Source organism: Haliaeetus albicilla, chromosome 13, assembly GCF_947461875.1.
Source record: "Haliaeetus albicilla chromosome 13, bHalAlb1.1, whole genome shotgun sequence".
Lineage (NCBI taxonomy): Eukaryota > Metazoa > Chordata > Aves > Accipitriformes > Accipitridae > Haliaeetus > Haliaeetus albicilla.
In genome coordinates, this window is record NC_091495.1 from 37,307,222 (window position 1) to 37,332,110 (window position 24,889).

Genomic DNA, 24,889 nt, shown 5'->3' on the forward strand with positions numbered 1-24,889 from the left:
AGGAGAAAGCTGACCGAAAGATCTGATAGATTTAACTTTATAGCCTGGGGCCTCCGGAGCAGCAAGTCAAGTACATCACAGAGCTCCTGGACTGCCGTAATAACTGGTTGTTTATAACGGTCCAGATGCCCAAACATCTCCGGGGCTGTGCGCGGTCCCCGCACAGGGCAGCTCTTGGCACGACTCCCTCCTGCACGGAGGCTCCTCGGGCAGTGCCTGCGGGCGGTCGCAAAAATACCCGAGCAATCGGCACGCTGCTCCTGCTTTTTACCAGTCAAGCGTATGAAAAGCCTCGCGCGATCTTAGTTTGGGCAGGCGATATCGCTATTTCCGAAATTTCTTCTGCGACACCGCGCGTTGGCCCCCGTCTCTGCTCTTTGGTGTACTTGCACTGTTATTTATGTTGCATGCACCTCAGAGGGGCTGGGGGTGCGTCTTTTGTGCTGGAACCGTAAGGTGTTAGAAAAGATGTTGGGTTTAGGAGCAAAATACAGCTGGGTCCTGCCCGAGCCCAGCCTGCTGCCCGCCAGCTCTGTCGAGAGCGGTTTTTCAGGATGCAGCAGAGCCGGGACGTGTCGGAGCGCAGTCCCGGCCCCAGCGATGCTGCAAGGGGCAGCGGGGCCGAAGGCAAAGGAAAAAAACGGTTTTCTTTGTTGGCGTTGTGCTTGGTTTCTAACTAGGCTAGTTAAATGGAGGGCGGGCAGAGATTAGGCAGCGGAATCCTCTGGTGGGGTGAAATGAATCCAAATGAGCGGGCGGGCGGTTCGCGAGACAGCTGAACGAGGAGAAGAAATATCTTCTGCGGGAGCCAGTTGTGTAATCACTTTATTAACTAATCCCCGAAAGAGCCCGTGCTGTGCAGAGCGCTGGCGGCGGCAGCAGAAGCCGGGAAACTCTCCTCCAGGTGTTTCTCCAGAGGCAGCCTGGCGAGGAGGAGGATGGTGCCTCAGCCAACCGTCCAGCCCGGGAAACTCTGATACCTTGGCAGTTGTCATCAAAAACAATAGAAGCTTATAAACCCCTGGAAATTGATAAGGTTGTAAGTAATGTTATATGTAAGATACAATTTCCTTGCGGAAAGTTAATAGACGTCCCTTCCCGAGCGGGTCAGCAGAAGATTTATAACTACGTGAACTTCCTTGAGCCGTGGGGTCAATCACAGTGGGCTTCAGGCGTAATTATACGTCTAAATATATCCCTGTTTTGCTCGCTGCTGCCATTCCCGGTATCAGACACCGAGGTGGGTTCGTCACTTGCCAACCCGTGCTCTCATCAGGGCTCAGCTGCAATAACACGGAGCCTCTTGATCAAAGGAGAGCGATCGAGCTCCTCTTCACCACCTTAAAATTTGCCTATTCTTGTGTCACGGCGAGAGTGGTTTGTTAATTATTTAGACAGCAGACATTTCATCTGGAAAAGGAAAACCACATAAAAGGGAATTTTTGAATGAGGTGTGATAATTAAGTGCTAGTCATTGTATATTTTTGTATCCCAGTGCTATCTGAACTTTATTTTACTTTAAACTGTTTTTCCAAGGCTTTGTGACTTCTATTGTACAAAGTAGGAAAACTCTGGCAAGCAAGGTGCAGCTCCATTGTGTAAAGACTTAATCGCCCATTTTTCTCTGAAATTATATGGGGATTGTGTTTGTTTTCCCACATGGCCTCTTGGCAAATCTGAAGGGAAATGGGATTAAATCAAGGTTGTGGGTTGCCGGTACCTGTCAGTGTGAAGATACGTGGATGAGGGGACTGACTATTGAATGTTTTTTTCATCTGTCACAATTTAGAATTAGTGCAACTTTCCCTATTCTTTCTGAGACCAAATAAAGTGAAAAATAAGAATCCCGAGATAACGATAAATCTGTCTGTCTTGAGAAGTAGCTGGCTTTGCATGTTTTGTTTATTCTCCACTGGCAATTTTTCCTGGAAGTAGCAATTTAAGCAGGATAGGTTTAGCAGGTTTAGTCACAACAGTGATAAGACGTGTAACCGCAATGAGAGCATCCTCCTTTCCCAGCTAGTGAAATGCAGATAGTTGAGGAGCAGTCCCTTTCATGCTGCTTTTTTTATGAGAAATGGTAGATTTCCGAGCCGTACCATCCAAAATATCCAGTGGGACCCTGTAACTGCTGCTAATTATTCCCTGTGTCTAATGTGGGATCTGCCTCAGGGTCTGCTGTTGCTCAGACAAGCACCAGTAGCCTGGAAGAGCTCACGTCTGAACGTTTTCTTTTACAGAAACCACTCTGAGCTCCCTAAAGCAGCCGCACGCGGATAGTGCCCCGGTGGTACCGTCACCGCATCAGCGGAGAGACTCGGACAGGTACTGCCAGCTCTGCGCAGCCTGGTTCAACAACCCCATGATGGCACAGCAGCACTACGATGGCAAAAAGCACAAGAAGAACGCGGCCAGGGCCGACCTCCTGGAGCAGCTGGGGAAGACCCTGGACCTGGGAGAGCTGAGAGGTGAGAGAGCCGGTACGCGGAGAGCGAGGACCTGCTCCCCGTGGGATCTGGGCACCGCAGCGATGCTGTCCTCGCCGCAGTCACTGTTCCTCTGGTCAAGGGGTGCAGGGGTGACCGTGGTGCTCTTACTGCTTTATGAGGTTCCCACTACCGTAAAAAAACAAAAAAATCCCCTCCTCTAAGATGACGGTCTGCAGTTTTAGCAGCATCCTTTACAAGTTGTTTCCTAGGTATTTCTTTTGCCTCTTCCCAAAATAGTCCCTTCCATTAGCGCACACTTCTGTCCTCCAGGCCTATCCCTGTTTGCTGAGAGAGGAGAACGCGTTAAAGCCCTGGGCCCCGCAGGGAAATGGGGACGGGGACATTTGTTGCTGGAGGCAGAGCACTCCCTACATCTCCCTGATGGAGAGCTGGGCATTAGCTGTCTTCTGTGATTTAATTAGTGCTTGTAAAACACTGCAACGGCCCTTGGTCAGCAGCAGAAAAGGGAAACCGAGCATTTGCCATCGGTGTGTTAAACACAAGTATTCCGTGTTCCCACTGAAGGAAGAGCAGCCGTCCATCCGTCCATCTGTCTGTCCGTCCGTCCATCCCGGCCCCGCCGGGAGGTCAAGCCATGTGCCTTCCCGGCTCTGTGGGTGCTGGCACCCATGGGGTCCCTGCGGGGGCTGCGCCCCAGGGTCACCTGGATTTGGGCTTTGCACCCTTCCTGGAGGGACCCCACCTCACGCGGAGCCCCTCCGCGGCTGCTGGAGCCCCCGAGCATCCCCGGTCCCTCCGGGTCGCAGCTGCCGCCTGGCACCGATGAAGGACCAGCTCCATCACACTGTGCCTGTCGATGGAGATGTGCTAATTTATACCGGCTGAGGATGCGGCTAAGACTGAATTCTGAACCAAGCGCCTCTTTAACATAGAGGGGTAATTGCAGGAGGAGAGGTACGAGCCTCCTGTTGAAATTTTTCTCTGTGGTCTTGATTATAATCCTCTGCGCACACAATGTATTTGACTGAAGCAGGCTGAGGAAAAAGTGCAGGTTTGATTTTCAAAACCATGCGGGAGAGGAAGTCTGGTTTGCCAGCAAGACATTGCATTAACATTTTAAAATACCTTTTTTTTTTAACTCTTTGCTAAATGAAATAATTTTCCTTTAAATACTAATGACTATGCAGTATATTGTGCATTTCTTGATCTCAAATAAACCTTGTAATGGTTATCCAGATCCTTCGTGTGCTACCTAGTGTGACTCACAATGCCATAAATGATTCATGTGGCTGAGTCACTGCCCGCTGTTGAAAATATGCAGGGAAATAAAACCTGGGACAGTAACATGGAAGTGCTTAGTACTTTGAACTGTGCCAAGCTCAAGAGTGGCTGAGGATGTCATTAACTGTAAATAAATCAATTGTGAAGTGTTTTATTCATTTAGCTGGTGCCTAGGAGAGTTGAAATTGGAGGGCTTTACGTACTCATCAGCCCGTGTTGGTTTTTAACTTTATGGTGGTTCTGCGCGTGGTTGAGATTTGCAGCTGAATCTAGTGTGGTCCTGCCAGCGGCCATCGATCGCGGGAGAGGGGGACTGCGAAGCAGCACCGTGGCTGTATGTACACATCCCCGGGTACAGCGGGAAGGCAGCTTCGGTCCTCTGGTTGGACACTTCCAGGCTGTTATTTTGGAGTCTGCAGTTTATGGAGGTCGACAAGCTGCACAGCCAGACTCGGTGAGCCAGGGAGGATGTCCTTGAGCCTGCCGATGGTGTCCTGCAAAGCTTGCCTCTGCTGCTGGAATAGCAGTATGGCTGGGTAATCCTCTTTTTCAGAGTTTTTTTTAACTAGGGGCTGTGATACGCTCTCCTGTACGTGTTTAGCTGTGAGGCTAGAGCAGATCTCTGCAACAGCCAACGCGGAACAAGATCTGCCTTCTGTCCGAGAAAATAGCCTTACCTTGGCAGGTAAAATCATATCTGACTTCAAGAGAAATGATAACAGTGGCAGTTCAGAGATAGCCAGTGGCGGTCTGTCCCAGGTTGTCAGCGAAATCGTGTCTGACCATCGCTTTCGATGTCCGGCAGGTTTGGTGTTCGGCAGTACGTGGTAGGGATTATAGCCGTGTGCTCTCCCTGCTCGGCGCTTGTTTTGCTACCTCGGTCTTTGCTAGAACGCAAACTCATTTCCTTTCCACGGTATCCCCAGTGGCTTCTCCCATCACAACTTAAATATTAATTCTATTTTGACTGCTGTGGGAGACGAACATTTGCTGCATTGTGTGAGCCTGGAACAAGCAGTGTCAGTTGAAGTACAACATTTCAGCAGCCTTTGATGTTTTGATAATGACTATAATAAAATATTTATTGATAAATATGAATGTCTATTTGGAGAAATAAGAATAGAGATATATTTTTGGACAACTGATATTTATAGGGAACAAAAGCATTGATTCTTCTCGCCAAGTGCTCATCCTGCAATTTTGAAGTCTTATTTTCTTCTCAGAAATGAGAAAGAGGAGAAAAAAGAAAAGAAAAAAGAAACCTCGCTAACAGCACCATTTCTGCAGTCTGTTTTGAGTTAAAGCTGCAACACATGCGAGTGCACGGTCACGCAGCACGCACTTTGGCTGAGTGGATGGTGCTTTTTTCTGGGTGATGGGCAGTGCAAGCTGCTGCTCCGGTCAAGCCGAGCAGCTTCGTGTGGCTTTCCAGCCTCACCAGCAGAGCTGGTCCAGGACCCCCTGCTCCCAGGGCTGGCCTGGAAACCCCTCTGCTCTTACTCGTTAGGAGAGCACGCGGACATACGCTGAAAAACTAAGAAATGGAGAGTTTTCTTCCTGCAGAGCTGCCTCCTCTGGCTGCCGCTGCACCCCGGCCTGATCCTGGAGCGGATCATAAAAAGACAAAAAGCGGTGGGTATGGTAACGAGCCCTGAATTCTGGGCTCTTCCCCCGACAGCTTGCGCCTGTTCAGCAACACTGAGCAGAAGCTGCTCCGTCGGAGGCACCGGCGCGGCTCCGTCTGGCAGCTCTCGCCTTCCCACAGCCTGCGCCAGGCAGAAAGAGAAGGGCGGTTTTGCTCCATCGGGTCACATTTCACCAGTTTTGCTTCACGTCTGGCATTATCCGTCGCTGAGCTCTCTTTTCGTTCCTCCTCTGATGCAGGTGGGCTCTGCAGGGGCAGAGGCTTCGCAGCAGAGACTGGCAGATCTCATTCGTGGGGAATTTAATTAATAACGGACCCTGCTTATTGCTGGTGCGGAGCCAAAACCCCACAGCAAAACGCGCTCTCTCTGCAGGCTGGTACAGTGCTTGAAAGTCTGGGCTTCGTTACACGGATTTGGTGTGCCCTCGGCCTTTCCCCTCCCTATATGTAAACCTTTGAATGAACAAAATGAGCAGAAGACTTAATGTACAGACAAACCCTCCGTCATCTCATCAGTGTTTATAACCTGAGCTTCAGCACCTTATTGCGTGAAAACAAATGACTTGCCGAGGCACCCTGGGCTCTCTTTGATGCGTGCCAGTAAAACTTGAATTTTACATAGCAATGGTGACAGATTCTGGGCCAGCCTTGTGTACCTGGAGCGGATTAGATGGGATCCTGTAAACTGCAGGAACGTGGGTCTTCTTCCTGGGGCACTTGGTCCCTGGTGAACAAGAAAAGCACCAGGCCCTGGTGCAGAAACTGGTGCCTCTCAAGGGGATTACACTGTGAATCCCTAAAATAGAATACAGCAGCCTCTGCAGTAAAAGCAGGATCGGGACAGCTGCATGGGGATGTTGTCACCTGAAGCCTTTGTATTTTCAGGTAAATTGTCATAGTTGCAGATGCTATCTTGCAAAATCAGGCAAAGAGCTGATTTTCATTTTCCTTCTCAGCTCATAATTTCTTTGTATGCCTTATAAATACTTTTCATTCTGTGCTGTCACTTTTGGTTAGTAAAAAGCAATTTAACACGTACTCCCCTGGAATGTGTTTTAATGCATTTTATGCATAAGGACATTAATGACTTGACTTGTTAATATTTTATTTAATGGATATAGGGGCACATTCAATTTTACATGAATGCATGTCATGATGCAGGGGAGGGAATGCTGATGTGTCATGAGGATGCCAAAGTAAATGTGAACAGAGAGAGAGCACAGGCTGCTCTGGTTGGGACCACCTTCCTATTGCAGACTGCCTGCTGCGCTAATACTCAACTCCAACGCGCTTTGGTTGGGTGCATTTGATGAAACCACAGTTTTGGCCAAGTTGGCAGCTTTGGTGAGCTCCAGTGAGATCACACGCTGTTAATTTTGATATTCTGGAGGTTGTTGGTGCCTGTGGTTTCATCCTGCAGTTCATCTGAGGCTGATTTCCTTTCTCCGTGTCTTGTTTCGGTGGAGTTAATGTCACGCTCAAGACTTTTCCCGTACAAGTCCATTTCGGGATGCTGGATTTCAGCTGAGAGGTCCTGCCGCAGGAACAACGATCCTGGGCGCAGGGGTGCACGGCTGCGCCGGGACAGCGCGGCGTTGGGGAGCGCGGTCCGGCTTCTGGCATCTTCCCAGCCGGCTGGTCCAGCCCCGGCAACGTTTCCATCCAGCTGAAAACGTAGCCGTGTGCGCTAGAAGCTGTGTGAGTCTGCTGAGCACGAGCGAGTTCACAGGATCGGCCCGTTCCGTGGCTGCGTTTTCCAGCCGGTGGGAAGAGCTGCTGCAGCGGAGCGGTGCCAGCGCTGGATGCGGGGAGGGGGGACAGGATTCCCCCTTGTTCATCATCATGAGCAGCCTTGACATGCTGGTGGAAAAAAATCAGTGTCCCCAGTTAGGAACTGTAATCGCTGATGGCATTTCCACCTACACAAGTAATTAAGATTCAATAAGGCTGCTGTTAATGTATGCTGTTAAATTAGCTGCTCAGCATTAGAACCTTATTACCTTAATTTAAAGTATTACCGGTTTCTTATTTCCCCCGGTCCTGATCTCTGCCATGCAGCAATCACGGCATGGTCCGAGGGCTCAGTCTGCAGCAAGGTGCTAACGCACAGCCCGTGTCAGCCATCCATTACCTTTTCCATCCTTTCCTCTGTGTTGTGGCACGAATGTATGTGGTTTCTGACGCCTGTTGGCTTAATAAAGGAGACGGGAGCTGTGGACAGAGGGTTTGACTATGACACCATTGCTGCTGCATCAAGAATAAATTCAGCAAGGAGAGAATCCAGAAGCATATTTGCTATTTGATTTTTGTTCCGTGCCACATCACGACACATAAAAATATAGGTGACTATTTAAATGCTTCTGCTTTATCACTTGCTTGGTGTTTTCAAGTACTCACCTGAATATTTTTGAAATATTTTTTAAAGATGTTCAACTTCATGTTGGGCCAAATTTCTAGGTGAGAGATGTTTGAGAAAAGTGGGACTGTTAGTATAGCTAGTGGGGGGTTTTTTGAACTTCAAACAAGTGATTTTTTGGGAGTCTGTAGGTACAGCTGGGGAATGGTAAGTGTGTATATAGCCTATGTAGTTAATTATGGTAAGCATAAACTGATCAGATTTGAGAATGCCATACATTACTTGTTCTAAATGAATTGTTTTAGCAATTTCTGCAAAGAAATAATACTGTAGAAAGTCAAAAGAGACTATTACATGGTACATTAAAACTGCTCCTAAAGAGCGCAGCAGCCTGTGCTAAGAATCCCACAACTCTGGTATTTTTAAGCGCAGCCCTTCAATTAAGCTTGAAACGGTCTGTTCAGATCTTCATGGAAGTGAATCAGTGCAAAGCAGAAACACGACCGCAGAGACTCTAAAATTTGCAATTCTCTTTTTTTCTAGGAGGACAGGACAGAAATTGCTTTAGCATCAATGGTTTACTGAAATGCCGATCTACGTGTAATGTCAGTGATGCTAATGCAGTCTGTGATGCCAAGGGAATTATTAGGATGTTAAAATACAAAAGAGAGGAGGAGAGAAGAAACCACTCTCTGACACTCAGCATAGTAAGGGAGACAACAGAATCAGGGTCTGGAAACACTTAGATCTGCGTTTATACGCTTAATTCATGTCAGGCTTTGCCCTACATACCAGGAGTAAGAGCCCTCAGATTGCTCGCTCTCTCAGGGATGTCCAGAAGGGAAACAGGCATTTAATGTACGTTCAGCCGCACTCTGTTCCCTTCTGCAATATCTGGTTTTGTTGTTGCCGTAGCTCCTAAAAGAGGTTTCTCATTTCTTCCACCAAAAAATAGATTTCGAACGTAGCTAGTGGTCCTTCTCTTGGCCCAGGTCACTTCCTTATGGATGGAGAAAGAAATAAAAAAAAAAGAAAGAAAAAAAAAAGAGAGAGAAAGAAACAAATTAAATCTGCTTTTGCAGCTTTTGCAGGTGTGGAGGAACTTCCCCGGCAGCATCGTGTTCTTCTGTGATTGCAAAAGTCATTGAGGAATGTTTTGGGTGAAAACCTGTCTAGAAGGCAAAATAGAACATTAGTGTGTAAATAATTACTTGATCTATAATGTGCTAGGCAGGCTAATACCCTCTCCAGAGGGAAAGAGGAGTGCATCCAGGGCACTAAGAATAAATGCTTCCGAAATGGACCAAACTCTGCATTTTTCCAGGAAATCTAAACTGACACGAATCAAAAATAATATCAGCCATTTTCAGCAGCCACTGGGCAGCACACTCTCTTGGGAAAAGGCCTTTTCTCCTTCACCTCTAATTCTGATTGCTGCCTGTCTGCTGGGTTCCTATTTTTAGATTTTCAGCTTTTCAGAGGTGACAAAGTCTTGATTTCCTTGTCCTGCTGAGAACTGAAAATACTCTCAGCCTTAAGTCATTAAATTATAATTCTGAGATGCAAGCTGTTAAATGAGGAAGAAATAATTTTCCTATTTAGTACAATAAATAGCGTTGAGAACAGCGGGTTTTGTGTCTCTCTGTGTATCTCAGGTGACTGTTTTTCTCAGGCCAGTCTGTACAGATGTTGCATTTGGAACCCTGGAATTCTTCCTTAATCCTGACCTTCTTCCCCCTTCCCTGTGACCCACCCAGGACAATTCACTTTATTAAAAGGTCTGAAATAATATGGAGTGGAAAGGATGGTACAGGAAGAAAAGCCGTCATAACTGTCCCAGTCTGAGTATCAATCCCCAGTAAAAAACTGAACTTTGGTAGCAATGTAAAAGCTATTATAATGTTTAAATGAGCAATTTTTATTGTATCCATAAATCATCTCCTGTCTCTTGCTTTTTTTAACCTTATGTGACAATTAGTTGAGCACGGTTTGGAGATATTTCTGTGTTGCATTCAGAGAAAAGTAGCTCTTCTCTTGTTATTATGCTCTCGTCGGCAGTGCCTGCCATTATAATCCTGCTAAGTCTCCTCTTGGTGTTCTGTGCATGCACACTCTTCAGGTGAATAAATGTCTTGTCTGCAGTGGATGTCTCAGAGGCGTGAAGTTTGAGCTTAGCTGAATAAGCAAAACACAGGCTGATATCGTTGGGTTTAGTTCTCCGGCTCGGATGTTTTCTAGTGAATGTGCCGAGAGACTGTTTCTCTGACTTTGCTTATAAATTGCTTTGCAGCTTCTGTTTGAGATATGCATGAATCTGCTTAATTGCCTGGGTTTTTTTCTTCCCTGCAATCTGTGCCCAGTGGCAGAGCAGTGAATTAGGAGAGCAATGCTGTTTAAACCCAGGCTCCGCGGGGGGGGGTGGGGGGGGGGTCTTTTCCGTGGGTCCGATGGCCCCTTCTGAGGGTACAGCTTTTGCCCTTCCGTGACCCAGGGAGCAGGATGGGTTGCAGTCCCCATTTCTGTTGCTCTGGGGGAGTTTGCGTGGTTTGGTTCGGTGCTGCGGATACCATTTGTCTCCTTTTTGCCTGTGTATATAACCTGTGTGCTTCTCCGGAGCTCGGCACAGTCTCCTGCCCTGCCTGCTGCTGCCTTAACTCGCTCAGCCAACTGCACTGCTGCACTTAGATCATGTTCTCTGCAATTTACATCGCAATAAAATAAAATGCGGTATATTTACTTAGAAAATCACTTGTAACTGTGGCAATCAAACAAACAATGAAATGGAAAGCAGCAGAGGCAGCTAAGAAATTTGTTAGAAGGTAAAACAACCCCAAACAAAACAAAACAAAACATACCCCCCCAGAGCCCCCACAAAAAAAACCCCACAAATTGCGTAACGTTTCTACTGTGAACCCACTGAGATGTTATTCTGAGTTCAGTGGTACTCAGTTGGCCAGCAGCAAAAGCAACAGCTTTATAAATAGTTGTTTGTTATTGTATCTGTGAAGGGCTAAAATTAGCAAAGCAAGGGCTGCTTTGCGGTCAGGGGCTGTAGACAGGTATTGCAGCCAAGAGTAAATCTGTCAGGCAAATGAGTTCCTGGCTTCCAGTTTTTGGATGGCCACCTGGTACCCGTGCCAGGCTTCCAGCTCTGACCTTCAGACAAAGGCTGCCGACTCACTGGCATTGGGACACCAGCGGCTGCGTTCGGCAAACACGGCCATTCACTTCGATGGATAAATCAGAGCGGATCCCTTTGGGGGAAAATCAAGTTCCTAAGTGATCTGGCTCCTAAATACATTAATGAGGGATTGCCCTGAATTGCGATCGCTACCAAAAAAACCAGAGGAATAAATGGGGCCTCGTGTGCTCATTAGTCTGAGTGTAATGATGCTTCGTGAGAAAGTCACAAGAGAGGGATGCCGGCGCTGACGAACTGTGGGGACCGCGGTCTCCAGGAGGGATTTGCCTTTGAACCCTGCTTTGTTCTGCTCGGTCTGTGCCTCTTAAAAATATTTCTTTAGGCTTCACTAATGCTTGGATACCCTGGCCTGGAAAAGTAAATAGATGGGTTACTGTAAAGAGAAATGTCTGGGAAACTGGAAATGAAATTTGAGATCTGACTACCTTCTAATTAATTAGAAGTTTGCTGGGGGCAAGGACTAGTGCTTTTTTTTTTTGCTTTTTCCCCCCCTTTCTTCAGCCATTTTCACTCATTTGTACTTTCAAGCTGTCATTTTGATTCTGAATAGTCTCTAGCCCAGGCATGCAGATGTTTTTCCTCCCGGCGCAGCCCTGAGCTTCCCCTCAGCCTACACCGAAATGCACAGCCAGTGCACAATTAATGACTCTGGGTTTTCTTCGCAGGCCTGAAGCGCAGCTACACGTGCAACATCTGCAACGTCACCCTGAATTCGATAGAGCAGTACCACGCGCACCTGAAGGGCTCCAAACATCAGACCAAGTGGGTATCTTCGTGCTTTTCCCGGTGGCCTCCTGTCTTTCTGTGTCTGCCTAATGAATATATATAAAAATAATGCTTTACGCTCCGATAACCCTCTCATCTGAGGAGCTCTGGGTGTTTTGCAAACACAGATACGGGAGGCACCTCCAGCTTGAGAAACGCAGGGCTGAGCCCAGATGGGATTCCCGGAGTCCCACCGAAGCGCCAAGTGCCGTTTGCTCTTAATTTCCTTGCCAGTCACAGCATGCCCCAGTGAAACCTGCTGTCAGCTCCTCGTGCTTTCCACGCAGCCTGCTGTGTTTTGCTGCTGGAGGTTTGTCCTGGTTTCCTGGGTTTCTGCCTGCGTTCTCTGGGATAGTCCTGCAGGCTCGGCTGGGGCTGGAGAGTCGTGAGCCTGCAGATGTCCTGGGGATGGGGGCTCCTGCCTGGAGAGGTGTGTTAAGGGGATGTCCTGCTTTCCTGAACATCTTCCTTCTCTCCTGCAGACCTCTCCTCTAGCCCCCTTTCTCAGGAACCCCCCCACCCACGGCTATCGTTCTGCACATCCTCAGGAACGCCCCTTGTCCTCAGCTTGTCCTTCAGAGGTTCTGGGCTTTTGGGCAGGAGCGCTCCTTACGTCTGCTTGAGACAGCACCGCATGCACTTACAGCACAGAGTACCTTATAGCTTTGCACATCTCTTCCGCCGTGTCCTGTCCTATAGGTTTGCTGTCCCTCCCCACTGAAACGTGTCAGAGGATGCTGGGGAACCCAAATATCTGCCCATCCTCTCCTCAAACTGAGCAGTGCCTGGTGGTCTGGGATGGGTGAAGAAGAAGCGGGCAGCAGTGACCCAAGACGTTAATGATGTCTGGTCCTGATGCCACAAGCCTTCGTGCTTAGTGATCCCAAGTTTGCAGCATCCTTCATGTGTTAAACCTCAGAGGAGACACTGGGAGAGTAATGGGATTAGGTGTTTCCAAGTGAAAATGTTTATGCTGTGATTTAGAGCAGTTATGTATTACCCAACTTTGAGACTTGGAGGGAGTCTGCTCTGTCAATTAGTAGAAATTATTAAAATGAAGTGATAAAGATACATGGTACCAGAGAGTAGATTAATGAAATAATCTCTCTTAATACACTTACATGTGAGCTTTGGGAACCGTTTCAGGCTGAAGCACTCAGGACTGCCCAGATTAGAAGAGGGACATAAAAGGTGTCATTACTTACTGAAATACTTCAGGTAGCTTTACGGGCAGTCTGAAAGATGAGGCAGGATGATCAGAACCAGCAATAAGTACTCATGTCTAATTTTGCGTAAGCTACCAAAGGATAAATGCAGACCTTCCCCAGCTGATGTTAGACCTTCAAAGATTCCCGGTATTATTAACGTTAGCTCTATCCTATTTATTCACGGAGCGTTTGACTGTCTTCCAAATGCTACCCTTCCTGGACCTCAGCGTGGAGTCATAGTTGGGATCTCAATTAGCGGAAGGAACTGACGGTATCAGACTTTCTGATGAGGTGGTGTTCTCCCTCGCTCTCTTTGCAAAGGATGGGTGAAGTGGAAGGAGAGGCAGTTGTTGAGTGGCCGCGGTGATCCAGCACACCTCCCAGTCTAGATGGTTTGTGGAGAAGAGGGCTGGGGTCAGGCAAGCGAGACGTGGTTTTAGGCTGTGCCACAAGCAATCTGGGACCTTCAGTAAGTCCTTTGCCGCCTCCATCTCCCTTTCTTTTTTTAGCATGCTTAACTGACGGCGCGTCCCTGCTCCTCCACGTTACGTGCGCAGCGTGCGGGACGGTGCAGGCGGGATTGGTGTCCGTACCCAGTGCAACAAATTCCCACTGCTGGAAAAGAGAGCTGACAGCTCTTCCCGTCGGAAACCTGGAATGAGAGCAGCTGTGATGTGCTGCCTGGGCACAGAGCTGTAATTTATCCTTCCCCTGCCAGTCCTTCTGAGTTTGTATTATTATTGCTGTTGCTGCTGCTGGTATTATTGCAAAGGATAAAGGAGTTCATTTTAAATCAGAGCAGCCTCATGGATGGGAAATAGAGATGTGCAGAAAAGATGCGCTACTTCTTTTTGGTGTCGAGAGGGTGCCTCACATCCTCTGTTTCATACCCACGCCTTCTGCTTTTGTTGTTCAATCACCTGCAATTAGAAGAGTGTCATCTCCACACTTAGGCAGTTCTGCCGAAAGATAATTCCTTCTGCATCTATTGCTTTCCCGAATGTTTTCTTCCAACTTACTCTGACAAAAATTGCAAACACTAAGGATCTTTCTGCTTCATCTCTTGTTCTGTAGCTGGAGTAGGAGCCTAACAGGGAGTGCATTCACTGCAGAGCTCAGGATTGGAGGGAGTATCTGGGTAAAGAATCAGCAGGAGTTGAGACAATAATTCACATTTGTTTATTGCTGCCCATGGGGAAGAAGACCTTCAACTCCCCGACTGAGTGTGCATGGCAGGAGGCCAGGCTGTAGGATGGGGAAACCGGGAATCCCATTCTGTGGCAGGAGGGATTGCTGCTGTTCAGCAGAAAAACCTCCCGCAGTTGCTCAAACTCGCAAGAACAGCTCTTCCAGAGCAGAAACGCTGGGGAACCAGGGAGGTGGTGATAAAGCAGCAGGGTACAGACAAATACTGTCCGGAACACACGGGGCGGTCGGGAAGGAAGCAGCACGCGGTGCGGAGAGGGCTGGCTTTGGTTTATGGAGGCTCCCGGTGTCCCAGCCCATCTCACTGGGAAGCCAGCAAGCCAAATGGCATTGCACTGTTTTAGTGTCAAGGCTTGGTGGAAGTCACAGCCGTTCCCAGAGCTTTCCGGAGCTCTGAAAGCACATGAATTATTGATAGGAAGGCCCTTTTCGCTTTCATCTTGGTGAGGATCAAGCCAGCCTGTGCAGGGAACACCAGAGTGGCACAGAGGCCTGCAGGACTCCCGCTTTTTTTTTTTTAAGGACCTTCCTCTTCTGCAAATTAATATTCTTATCAGTCTTTCTAAATTTAGTTTCTTATCATTTATTCATAATGACTTAAATCTGGTCCCAAGAGATTTTCATGGGTATTCAGTACAAGAGGAAACAAAGTAATACATTCAAAAGAAAGTATGCTACAAATGTAATAATGGAATGCCAATTAGAGACATTCGTCTGACCAATTTCTATGGGAAATTGCTCTGATTATTCTATTTCCTCCATCCATTGTTCATTCTTACACAATTTTCTTTGAGGCTAAGTATCCAGCGCCTATAGGAAAGTGCAGAAGCATGGGAGACAGTAGATTGGCAGCTTGGGTTTGGGCACAACAAAAGCTCTTCCCACCCTGTAATTAGTACGTAACCAGATTTCACTCTCCTTGTTTAAAGCTGCTTTTGCAGCTTCATTGTCCTTTATATGGGACTGAGGGAATGAGTTACCCGTATCTTCTATCCTGAATCAGTTCTCTCCCCATAGTCTAAGGGGTCTGCTAAATCTGGCTGGACCCAGAGATGCAGCCCCAGAATGAGTCAGGGGGGTCTCACGACCATAGTTCTTCTATTTGCCACGCAAGCAGAGATGACCTTGTACACGGTGTTTGTACAGAGCAGGCTGCACAGGTTGGGCACGTGTGATAATAGCAGGTAGCAAAAGAATTCAGGAAGGTAAAGTAGTTCATAGACCTCATGTCCGTGACTACAGAAATCATCTACAGCGCAGACAAAGACAAAGAAATCTTCATTTCTAGTGCTGTAAATGAACACATTGTGAAAAGTTATTCTACACGGTGCCTTGACTGTTGTACGAGTGACTGAAGGTACGCGTGCCCTCAGCTCAGCCCTGTTCCCAACGCAAAGGGATGTGCAGGGCAGCAGAAACACAACTGATTTTGACAGAGCTGCACCTAGGTTTTTGTAGCTTTCTACAAGCAATTACCTCTTCTGTGCAAAGAAAGTTAATTTTGAAATCCGGACCTGGTACTTCTGCCGAAGTGCAGAGCACGGCTGGGTCATCGCAGCACTTTGGGTCTCAAGCGCGGGGTGAAGCAAACGTAGATGGGCTCCACGTTGGGGTGCCAGGTAAGGGAGCCAGCCCTCCTGCATACCTTGGCGAGTGTTTTGCCCACCGGTTTTTGCTGTTCTCGTTGTTGTTGGTTAGTGTCAAGACTGTCCTCTTCCTTATAACTCGGTCTGAAGCCAGTGGATTGCAGTTGCCAAGGCAACAAAACATTTTATGTAGCTGTCACACTTTATATAATTAAAAAAATAAGGGCGGGGGGAGCAGTTTGTAAAGGAAAGGGATTTTGCTCTGGGACAGGTTAGCAGGGAAGGTGATTGCAGGCTGGAAGCTGGTAGCACCCAAAAAATAGCAGGTAGGCGAGTCTTCTGAAAAGCTGCTTTAGGAGAGAAGAACTTTTATGAGGAATGAGTCAAGTTGTGGATATTTATTACAGTTCTTGAGAGCTCTCCAGAGAGCAGCACACAACTGAGCCGCTGCTAGAGTTGCTTTAAATAACCCGCTATATAGCAGCCCTTGAACTACTGCTTAGCAGCCCATGTTATTTGGACCTCCATCGCTTCTCAGCGCGGGCGCTAATGGTGCTGGAGCTCCATTAGCAAAGCAGGAATTCAAGGCTGCGTACCCTGCAGCTGACCTGGTCTTCCTTTGGGGGTGTCTGGCAGGGAGAGCTCAGCTCTTTGCTTACAGGAATTTCAGGGGCTCACCTGAATGCTTCTGGCTGGATTTGTTTGACCAAAAGATGGGAAAATGGGGGGTTGGGAGGAAAGCTGAAAGTGTCTTGGCTGCTATTTTTGGTGTTGAATAAAAGATGCAGGAGGAGGTAGCTAATATTGAGCTAGTCCTTATCCCTCTGGCCAATGAATATGCAAAGCAAGATAATGTCTACTAGCTCCCATTTTTTTTCTTCAGGGTGCATGTACTTTAAGCCGTATTTTTGAAAAGAAAGGAAAAATGCATCCTTTTTTTATCCTATCATAAAGTCAGGAACTGGGGTGAGAGTTGGATACGGGAGAATATTTCTTTTAAGGCATCACAAATCTGGCATCCAGCCTGTTTACGTCAGGGGTCAGGCAGTGTTCGTCTTCGCTCTGATGGCACTGTGCATTCACACAGAGCAGCTGGGCGAGGACTGCTTTTAAATGTGCTAGGAAGCAGAGCTTCAGCTCGCAGCTCTGATAAGCGACGCTGGTGGCTGCATGCACACGCGCCGGCCCAGAAGAAGGTTTTGAAATGTGGCTGGACTCTGGAACATCTGCGGCGGGGAGGAGCACTAAACCTTTAATTAGGGATTTATGAACTGTGTAGAGATGATTGAGTCATTGTTTGACTTGCTTTCCAGAAATAGATGTGGGGTTTTTTTTAATCTCCCCTTCTCCCTTCCTCCTCCCTGCGATGAGCAGAAGAGCAGCAGAATGACCAGCAAGGTGCAAGGCAGGCGGCGGTGCCGGTGCCCGCTTCGGCTGGACCGTGGTCAGCACCAGCAGCTCCGTTTCTATGGGGACCAGTGGCAGCTGAAACACCGGCTCCTGAGGAGCTGCAGGAAGGAGGGCACACATTATCTCCCAAATTTCTCGAGAGAATCACATGCCAGCCTTGCTCCTTACTGCTTGCCATAGGCTGCAAGAAACAAAACTTCCCTCTTCTCCTGGTTTGTGTAAACTGTCAAGGTGAAAAATCACTGCTAAAAGTGGTTTGCAACAAACAACAGAATTAAAGTCCCGGATAGTTGTGGAAGAAGCCAGAGGATATTCAAATTCTGGCGTCAAAGAAACGCTTGTGTGGAATATTAACTTAGGGCTTTGCAAAAAGCACTTCCCTCCTTTAATTAGCACGCACGGGCAGTGGGACCGGGCACAGGGTGCTGTGTTCGTCACTGCATCCAGGAGAAGAGAGCTGTGTTTGGGGACGATGCATCGGAGAGCCCAGTTCCAGGTCTGAAGTAGCTCCTGAGGGGCTTGCGGATGAAAGGACCAAAGATGCTGTTGGCAGAGTACCAGAGCTCAGACCCACATTTGATGTAAGTGCCATCTCTGGGCTGGTTGCAAATATATCAAATGCTATAATAATGTGCCGGATAGCGAGAGCTGTGAGCTGTCCTCCACCGTTCTGGCTGTCAGCGACTGGAGGCTGAGATCCAGCCCTAGTAATTAAGAGTCTGACTATATTGAGTATAATGATTCCCACTTCCATAAAGAAGATTTTTATCTTCTTGCCTTTATTTTGTCTCTTTGATCAGCCAGACCTCTCTGCCACATCTAGAGCTCACAAATGTATTGTGGGGCTTTATAACCACTCATTTACACATTCATAGATGCTAACACATGTCTAGGTTTCCCTTTCAAACTCATGCTTTCTGATTAATTTTAGGATTTTTGCAGAGAGGGGACCCAATCCTTCAGCTATCGTTAGGGTAAGATCAATTCAACCTACCAAAGGAGCGCAGTATCTGGTCAAAATGAATTCCTAGGGGTTGAGAATGGTCATTTCTAGTTTGGAAGGTGTGCTTCAAAGACCTTTCTGCACAGCCCTTCACCTAGTCGTTGGGTTGCACCCTGTGAAAGCCCAGACAATTAATGGCCTGCTGAGGAGCAAATGACAGCAGGCTTGGTGCCTGTGCATTCCCCCCCCCCCTTTTTTTTTTTTCAGATTGAGAACACAGATGTCTAATTGGAATAGGGTATTTATTAACATAAGCCGTTTGGCTATTCAGAAATCAGCGCTAATCAAAATATTGTAAATATCATGCCTGGAGAAATGTCACCCTTCACCATGATTGCATTTCCATATTTTTTCCAATCTATTTGAGAAAGCATAAACAAGTATTTACAGCCTGTTGGGACTGAAACACGTTCCCGGTTGCGGTATCTGACATAGCAAACGCGTGCGCAGGAGGAGCGGCGAAGGCAGGGCCGTTCCCCGGGTGCTGCGGATGCGGGTCCTGGGTGTTCGCTCCGAGGTGGGTGCTCTGCCTCTGCGGCTGTCCCTGCTCCGGGGGCTCTGGATGTTTATTCATGCTGAAAAGCAGGAGACAGAACTAGAGGAAGGCTTTGGTGGCTCCTGGACTGACTTTGTTTGTGTCAGGCTTTATGCAAAATGTTATTTCTGTTTCCCCCGGGCTTTTGCAGCCCCATCCCTGGTGCTGCGAGGCTGAGCTCCCTCCTGCGCATCCTCACCCAGAACAAATGCACTCTTTGATGTAAGAATTCCAATAAATTTCAGGAAATTATAGTAAACACTTGAGTAGTACTGTGCACTTTACAACCAAGCCAAATGATTTTTTTCTTACCTTGACGACAGCAACTTTTGTCAGGAGATGTAACAATTTCCACGCGCTTTCCGTAACATATAGTGGCTGATGCCTAAAATATAAAGAAGCCTTTAGAATGATAATAACTCCAGAAGATGAATAGTTATAAAAGGTAGACGGAATCGAAAGGCATTTTAATTTGTCATTATTTCAGTTCCAGAGAGCAGCTGAGTAATTACACTGCCTATGAAGAGAGAGTGTGTAATACTTTCTCTCATTATAGGATTACATTTTCTCCCTTCCCTTTTAATGTAAGTGAAAATAAAGCTATCTCTGATATCTTCTGTTTTGATCATAATTTGAAAGCCCCAGAATGGCTCGTGCAACTTTGTTTCGTGGTGTCGGGTGTACAGATTAATTATTTTAACGCAACGCATAAACAGCGGCCTGATTTCTCGGAGCGTAAACCCGAGATCGCCAACGCTTGCTGAATGAGAAATTCCTCACTGGCCAAAACCGCGTTGGGTCACGACCGAGGCAGGTTTTGCAGGGTTGGGTAGGCTCTTTGCTGGGGTTGCCTGGGCTAAGATGGGGACAGACGCGTGGGCTGGTGCGCAGAAACCAGCTCTGGAGCAGGAATGGCAGGGTGGGGAGTGACTTCTGCTTCGTGTCTGTCTTGCAGCCTGAAGAACCAGTAGTAGTTTGTCAGTCGAGACAAAGAAAACCACCAAGGCTTCTTCTGCAGAGGAGCTGGTCAGCGAGGAGAGGATGCTTTCTTGGACAATGATCCTGTGTGGATTCGATAATTAACATGTAACTAACCTTCACTTTGGACAAATACATGGATTTTTTTTTTTTTAATTTTGTGGTGAGTTAAAATATTTCAATGGATTTTTTTACCCTTTCAAGATAATATTTATTCAGCACAGAGTCTAGAGTATGATAACTATCCTGTAAATACAGCACTTAATCATCACTCATCTTCAGAGACAGTGGAAACAAATACTTTTTCATATTTATTCTTAGATTTCTCCCAAGAGTATGAAATTATTCTATTACATTATCCATGATAGTGATGTAATCAGTCTTCAATCAGAAATAAACATACTTTCTTCACCTTCTCCAGCATGGTTTGTGTCAACACATAAAGAGCAGCAAAAAATGAATCATGGGGATTGTATGACGGATGAATTTTCTCCTTCCCTCTTTGTCTTCAGAGAAACAAACGGTTCACTGAGCAAAGAAAACTAAAACGAAAGCGTAAAATCCTTTCCCTGCCAGTAGGATTCCTACAGGTTAGATGGAAGCCGTTCGCTTTATCGACTATTGCTGATGCGAACCCAAAGCCAGACCTCGCTCTGCCCACCGGCCATTCCTGGGAGCGGGCAGCCCTCCGGGAAAGCTGCGGGAAGGACGGTGGGACCGGACCGGCAGCAACGCCTGAACTTGCCGGGCCGTACGCCGGGAGACGGCGGAGAGGCGGCGTGCGGAGGTTGGTTTCAGGACACCGAGCTTGACCGTCACACATTCCCCCGAGCTGCCCTCGCCGTGTGGCCGGCTCCGGGCTGGAAGCCACAGCCCCGTGGCAGGGTGAGCCCTCGCCGGCGTCTGGGCATTACCGGCGCTGAGTTTTGTGCTGGGGCAAAAATCCTCCTCCGTGCCCCGGTAGACCTCCGCCGAGGCACCGGTTGGCACCGGGCGACCTCCCCAGCCGCTCGCCGTCAGAGCCCGGCGCTGCCGAGCCGCGGGTCTCCCGCCGAGCTCCGGCGTTTCCCTGCCAGGTGGGCAGAGGGTTTGGACCGAATCGCTCTCCCCGCAGTGGAAAACCCTGTAAGTTTGCAGCCGCGTTTGCGCCGGGAGAGCCGAAGCGTTCAGCTGGGTCAAGGTCTGCAGGGAACGTTAGGAGCTGGATGGGTTGGAGACCCTCCGGGTGCTCGGGGTCTCTGGCAGCCCCTCCAGCTCCAGCCGGGGTCCCACCGCCCGTGCAGGACCCCCGGCCGACAGCTTCGCAGCCAGGAGCCCCGAGGCAGGGACTGCGGCTCGGGGGGTCCTTGCTCGCAGGGAGGAAAAACTTCAAAAGATTCAAAGGGAGAAAAAAATCGACCGAAAACCAGCCTTAACTGTCCAAAAGGAACGCTGTTTGCGCAGACCCCAGCCGGATCCCAGTCCGCAGCATTTTGGTGCTCGTCTATAGGGAAGGTGTTTATCCCTCACTGGCTTTGGGGGGAGCGGAAAAAAAAGTAATTCTATCCACTGGGAAGAGGGAGCTCGCAAGGATTTTAGTTTTTCTGCTGCAGTCAGCACAAAGAGACCAGGTTTCTTACCTAACCCGCTGCAATGCAAAGAGCTGCAATAAACATGATCCGGTTTCACGTAGGTACTACGAGCAATGCAAAACAAACCTCGCTGTGCCCTGTTACACAAACTCGGTGAGTGCACTTTGCATGCAGAGAACCTGTCTTGTGAATGCTGCTGGAGATTAAGCACCACCTTTTTAAAGAGCAATCTGGTTGTTTTATGTATGTGTAGTAGCACAATTCTTCTGAGACTGTGGCCATTTCCCTGCTTCTGCATCTCTGAAATAACAGGCTTTGACGTTTCCTTTTTGTGCACACTCGGCTAGAGGCTCTCTTGTGTCTTTGGAAGGGAGCAGTGATGTGTATGGATCCATCAGTTCATTTGCCAGGAATCCCAGCAAGGTGCAAATTCACTTCTCCAGCATCTCAAGGAAGAGCAGTGACCTGCTGCTACTGGCTCCGCATCAGGGAAAGTTAATTTAATCCACAGCTCACCACCGTGGCCTGCAGGTTTGTGAATTTTCTGCCAAGTTAACAAATCGTACATAGATGATTAATCTGTGTCCTCCATCCGCTTCTCTATACCTTAATAAACCAAAGCAAAGCTCTGCATTTTGGTGTTGAGTAGCGCTCTGTGCTTCAGGTGAGAGATGTTTGGGCACGTCACTTGGAAAACTGCGGTTGTGATGCAAATGTCATTTTATATGTTCATAGAATTATTACTATTATTGTATATTTGTAATATGGTAGCCCATAAGATACAAAGCTCTGTAGCAGAGGATGCTGTAGGTGCTGCTCGGTAACCTTGATCTGTCTCACTCTGAGGGAAGCAACACCCAAAGGGTTTGTACGGCAGACCAGTCTGGAGTGGCAGACGTGCATGTGAAATCAAGGCAGCTTCACTGTAAGCCTATGCTGAACCATATTTTGGGGAAAGGCAATATTTCAAGTCATTAAGTGGCAGGCAGCACATGCTAAGAAGTAATTGTCCTGAAGCCAGTGCTGGTACCTGTAGGACTCCGTCAGTACAAGCCATTCTACTTGTAAATGAGCCCGTGGGATGAAGTGGGAGCAGGCTTTTTGTGGAGGGGACCTTGTGATGCCAGAGGAAGAAAAATAGTCTTAATCTGCTGCTGACAGGGTTCTGTTTTTCATATCTTTCCCTACTGGGGGAAGAAGTTCATCTTCTGAGGCTGGCTGGAGCGGAGCATGGGCTGCAGGCAGCTGCAGGGTGTTCCTGCTGCAGCTCCGCGACACGCGCCGCAGGGACCGGTGCCACGGAAAGCTGCTTTGGCTTTTCTTCACGATGATAATATTGTGTAACTGGCTTCTTAATTACCATCTCATCTGGGACTCTGAAATCCCTCACTACCTCACTGCTAGGGTCACCCTTTTAGTGAAAACAAACCTATTTTTGTCAGTGGAAATAATTCTTTTACCTTGCAAAGGCAATTAAAGCCCAAACTGAACAGATTTATTTTTAAAAGACTCTTTCCAAATCTTCAGGAGAGAAGGGAAATAATTCTCCTAAATAAGGAGGAAGATCAATAATAAACGTTGCTTCACAGAAACGCATGTTATGTTGCCTGCCAGCAGCAAAGACTAAATAGACCCCTTCTATTCTAAGGAGAAATGAGACTCCTGGGATTTGGGTTTGGTGTTTTTTTTGCCGTAACATATGAAATCTGTTGGCAAATATACTTAATAGGCAATGTGCAGTGCTTTATCTTCATTTGGCATTTAATCAAAGGGACATGCTACATCTCTATAATAGCTGGGCTAATTGACTTGACGGAACAGAGCAATCCAATTGGTCATCTTCATATTTGGTGAAATGAATATGAATATCATCATGTGTGATGACAGAGGTTACAGGCAATGTGGGGCAAAGTCCCTGACTCGTACACTTGAGCTGTGACAGGTAGGAGACAGCCACAAAACTCACATTGAATTATAAAGTTTGCCCAACTGTCTTTATCTGCTTTGAAAATCCTTCCTGTTGCATTTTGTTTGTGCTTGGTTTAGTCTAGCTGAAGTGGCGTAGGGAAAGAGAGAGAGAAGCACCAGACCTATTCAAAGTTAGCACTTAGTGCTTTTAAAACTCTCCCCGCTCATGTGTGTGGTGAGCAATGGCAGTTTGTGGCCCAGGGGACACCTACGGAGCTTTGGCCACGTAACCCGTGACAGCAGCGGGCACAGACTCCGACCGGTGCTGAGGTTTGTTTCAAATAGATGTACAGGATGCTGTTACATACTTGAAGAATGTTTTCTGCTTGCAGAAGGGACAAATGAAGTAAGTTACAAATGCTTCTAGCGTACAGTTTGTCTGGAAGTGATTTTTCCCTTCACCTTGCTGCCTTGTATTGCTGGGGGGGAGAGTGGGAATCCACGGAGCTAATCACAAAACCTTGTCCCTTCAGTGCTCTTGCCTCTTCTTCACTCATTCCTGCCGATTTCATGTTACGTATTTAAGAAATATTTTATATGCAAGTGGGGTAATTTGTGCGCCTCTCTTTGCATATGCTCACGTATGCAATACCTGCATCGTTTTATGTATACGACATTGCAGTTGTGTTCGGAGGCTCCTGCGCCTACAGCTTTCTCCTGTTCGAAAGCTCATGGCAGAGGGGAGGTGCCTGCAAAATGGAGTTATCCCCTGCGCTGTGCTCCAGGTCTGTACTTTGCAGTGCACCAGCCAGCAGCATCTCATTTCCTCTGCCTTGCTAAGGGGATCTAAACAGAGAGAAGGAACCGAGTCGGAAGAGAGACCTTTGCTTTTCCACATCCCGGAGGCTGCCTGGATCTCCGCTCGTCGGGAGCATCGGCCCCGGCTGGGCTGCGGGGTGTGCTTGTGCCTTCGGTCTTGAGAAGGGAAGGGTCAGATGCACTGCAGAATCTAATTGTTTACTCGCTGGGGACAGTAAAAGATACTGAAGAAGCTCTATATGATTAATTAGTGCTCTTGCATTAATGCCTTTCATGTGTGGAGGAGAATGGGTTGTTCACAGATGAGTAAGCATCTCCTTAGGTTTCATAGCTGTGGGGCTGTTTCATTTATTGTGGTTTGGGTAGTAACATAAGACGCCAGTGTTTCTGAAGCTAAACTGCCTTTTTACAGTGAGAATGATTTATAGAAATAGGGCACATCATTCTTGCATGTGCAGCCTGACTTTTTTGAGCCTCCTTCCCCCCAAATTCTTCCTTTCTGCAGCCTGTGTGTGCCTTCCTGCAAGCTGCACCCAGGGTGCTGCAGAGGCGATTTTGTCAGGAGAGAAAAAAAAAAAAATCTTCTAACTTGTGTGCTCAAGTAATCACTACAAGCTAATTGCAGCAAATTAATTACAGCACAAACACAATTTCTTTCCCTAGGCAGGTGTGTAGACAGCCCTGATGCTGCTGCAGTGAGCTGGGTTGAACTCAGCCTCCGATACCCAGCCCGTACAAGTCTGTTTGCCCTTCTCCCCTGGATGTCCTGCTTGGCCTGGAGTTGGTGGCTTGCTTGGTCTGAGAGAATGACCAAAGACAGAGGACATCCCCCCGCTCTGTCCTGCTTCGAACTGGAGTAACTAGAGCAGCACAATATTTGCATTTGTTGCCAATATTGTGCTGGTCCAGCCGACCAGGCTTTGGTCCCTAAATCCTTCTGATCTCTTGCTTTTCCTAAGTTCATTA

The 24,889-nt window shown here is 47.7% G+C and overlaps 2 protein-coding genes across 4 annotated transcripts in view; both read left to right on the forward strand.

Moving 5' to 3' along the window:
• The window catches only part of ZMAT4 (zinc finger matrin-type 4), a 68,811-nt gene extending 48,770 nt beyond the window's left edge, over nucleotides 1-20,041 (forward strand). For both annotated transcript variants that reach the window (XM_069800893.1, XM_069800894.1), the window contains 3 exons: nucleotides 2,241-2,468; nucleotides 11,600-11,696; nucleotides 19,603-20,041. In XM_069800893.1, the coding sequence (XP_069656994.1) occupies nucleotides 2,241-2,468; nucleotides 11,600-11,696; nucleotides 19,603-19,618 (341 nt within the window). In that variant the 3' untranslated portion in view covers nucleotides 19,619-20,041. The remainder of the gene's footprint in view (nucleotides 1-2,240; nucleotides 2,469-11,599; nucleotides 11,697-19,602) is intronic.
• A 155-nt stretch (nucleotides 20,042-20,196) lies between these two features.
• Nucleotides 20,197-24,889, forward strand: part of LOC138688678 (uncharacterized) — a 97,450-nt gene continuing 92,757 nt past the window's right edge. For both annotated transcript variants that reach the window (XM_069800891.1, XM_069800892.1), the window contains exon 1: nucleotides 20,197-21,727. In XM_069800891.1, coding sequence (XP_069656992.1) covers nucleotides 20,253-21,164 — 912 coding nt within the window. In that variant the 5' untranslated portion in view covers nucleotides 20,197-20,252 and the 3' untranslated portion in view covers nucleotides 21,165-21,727. The remainder of the gene's footprint in view (nucleotides 21,728-24,889) is intronic.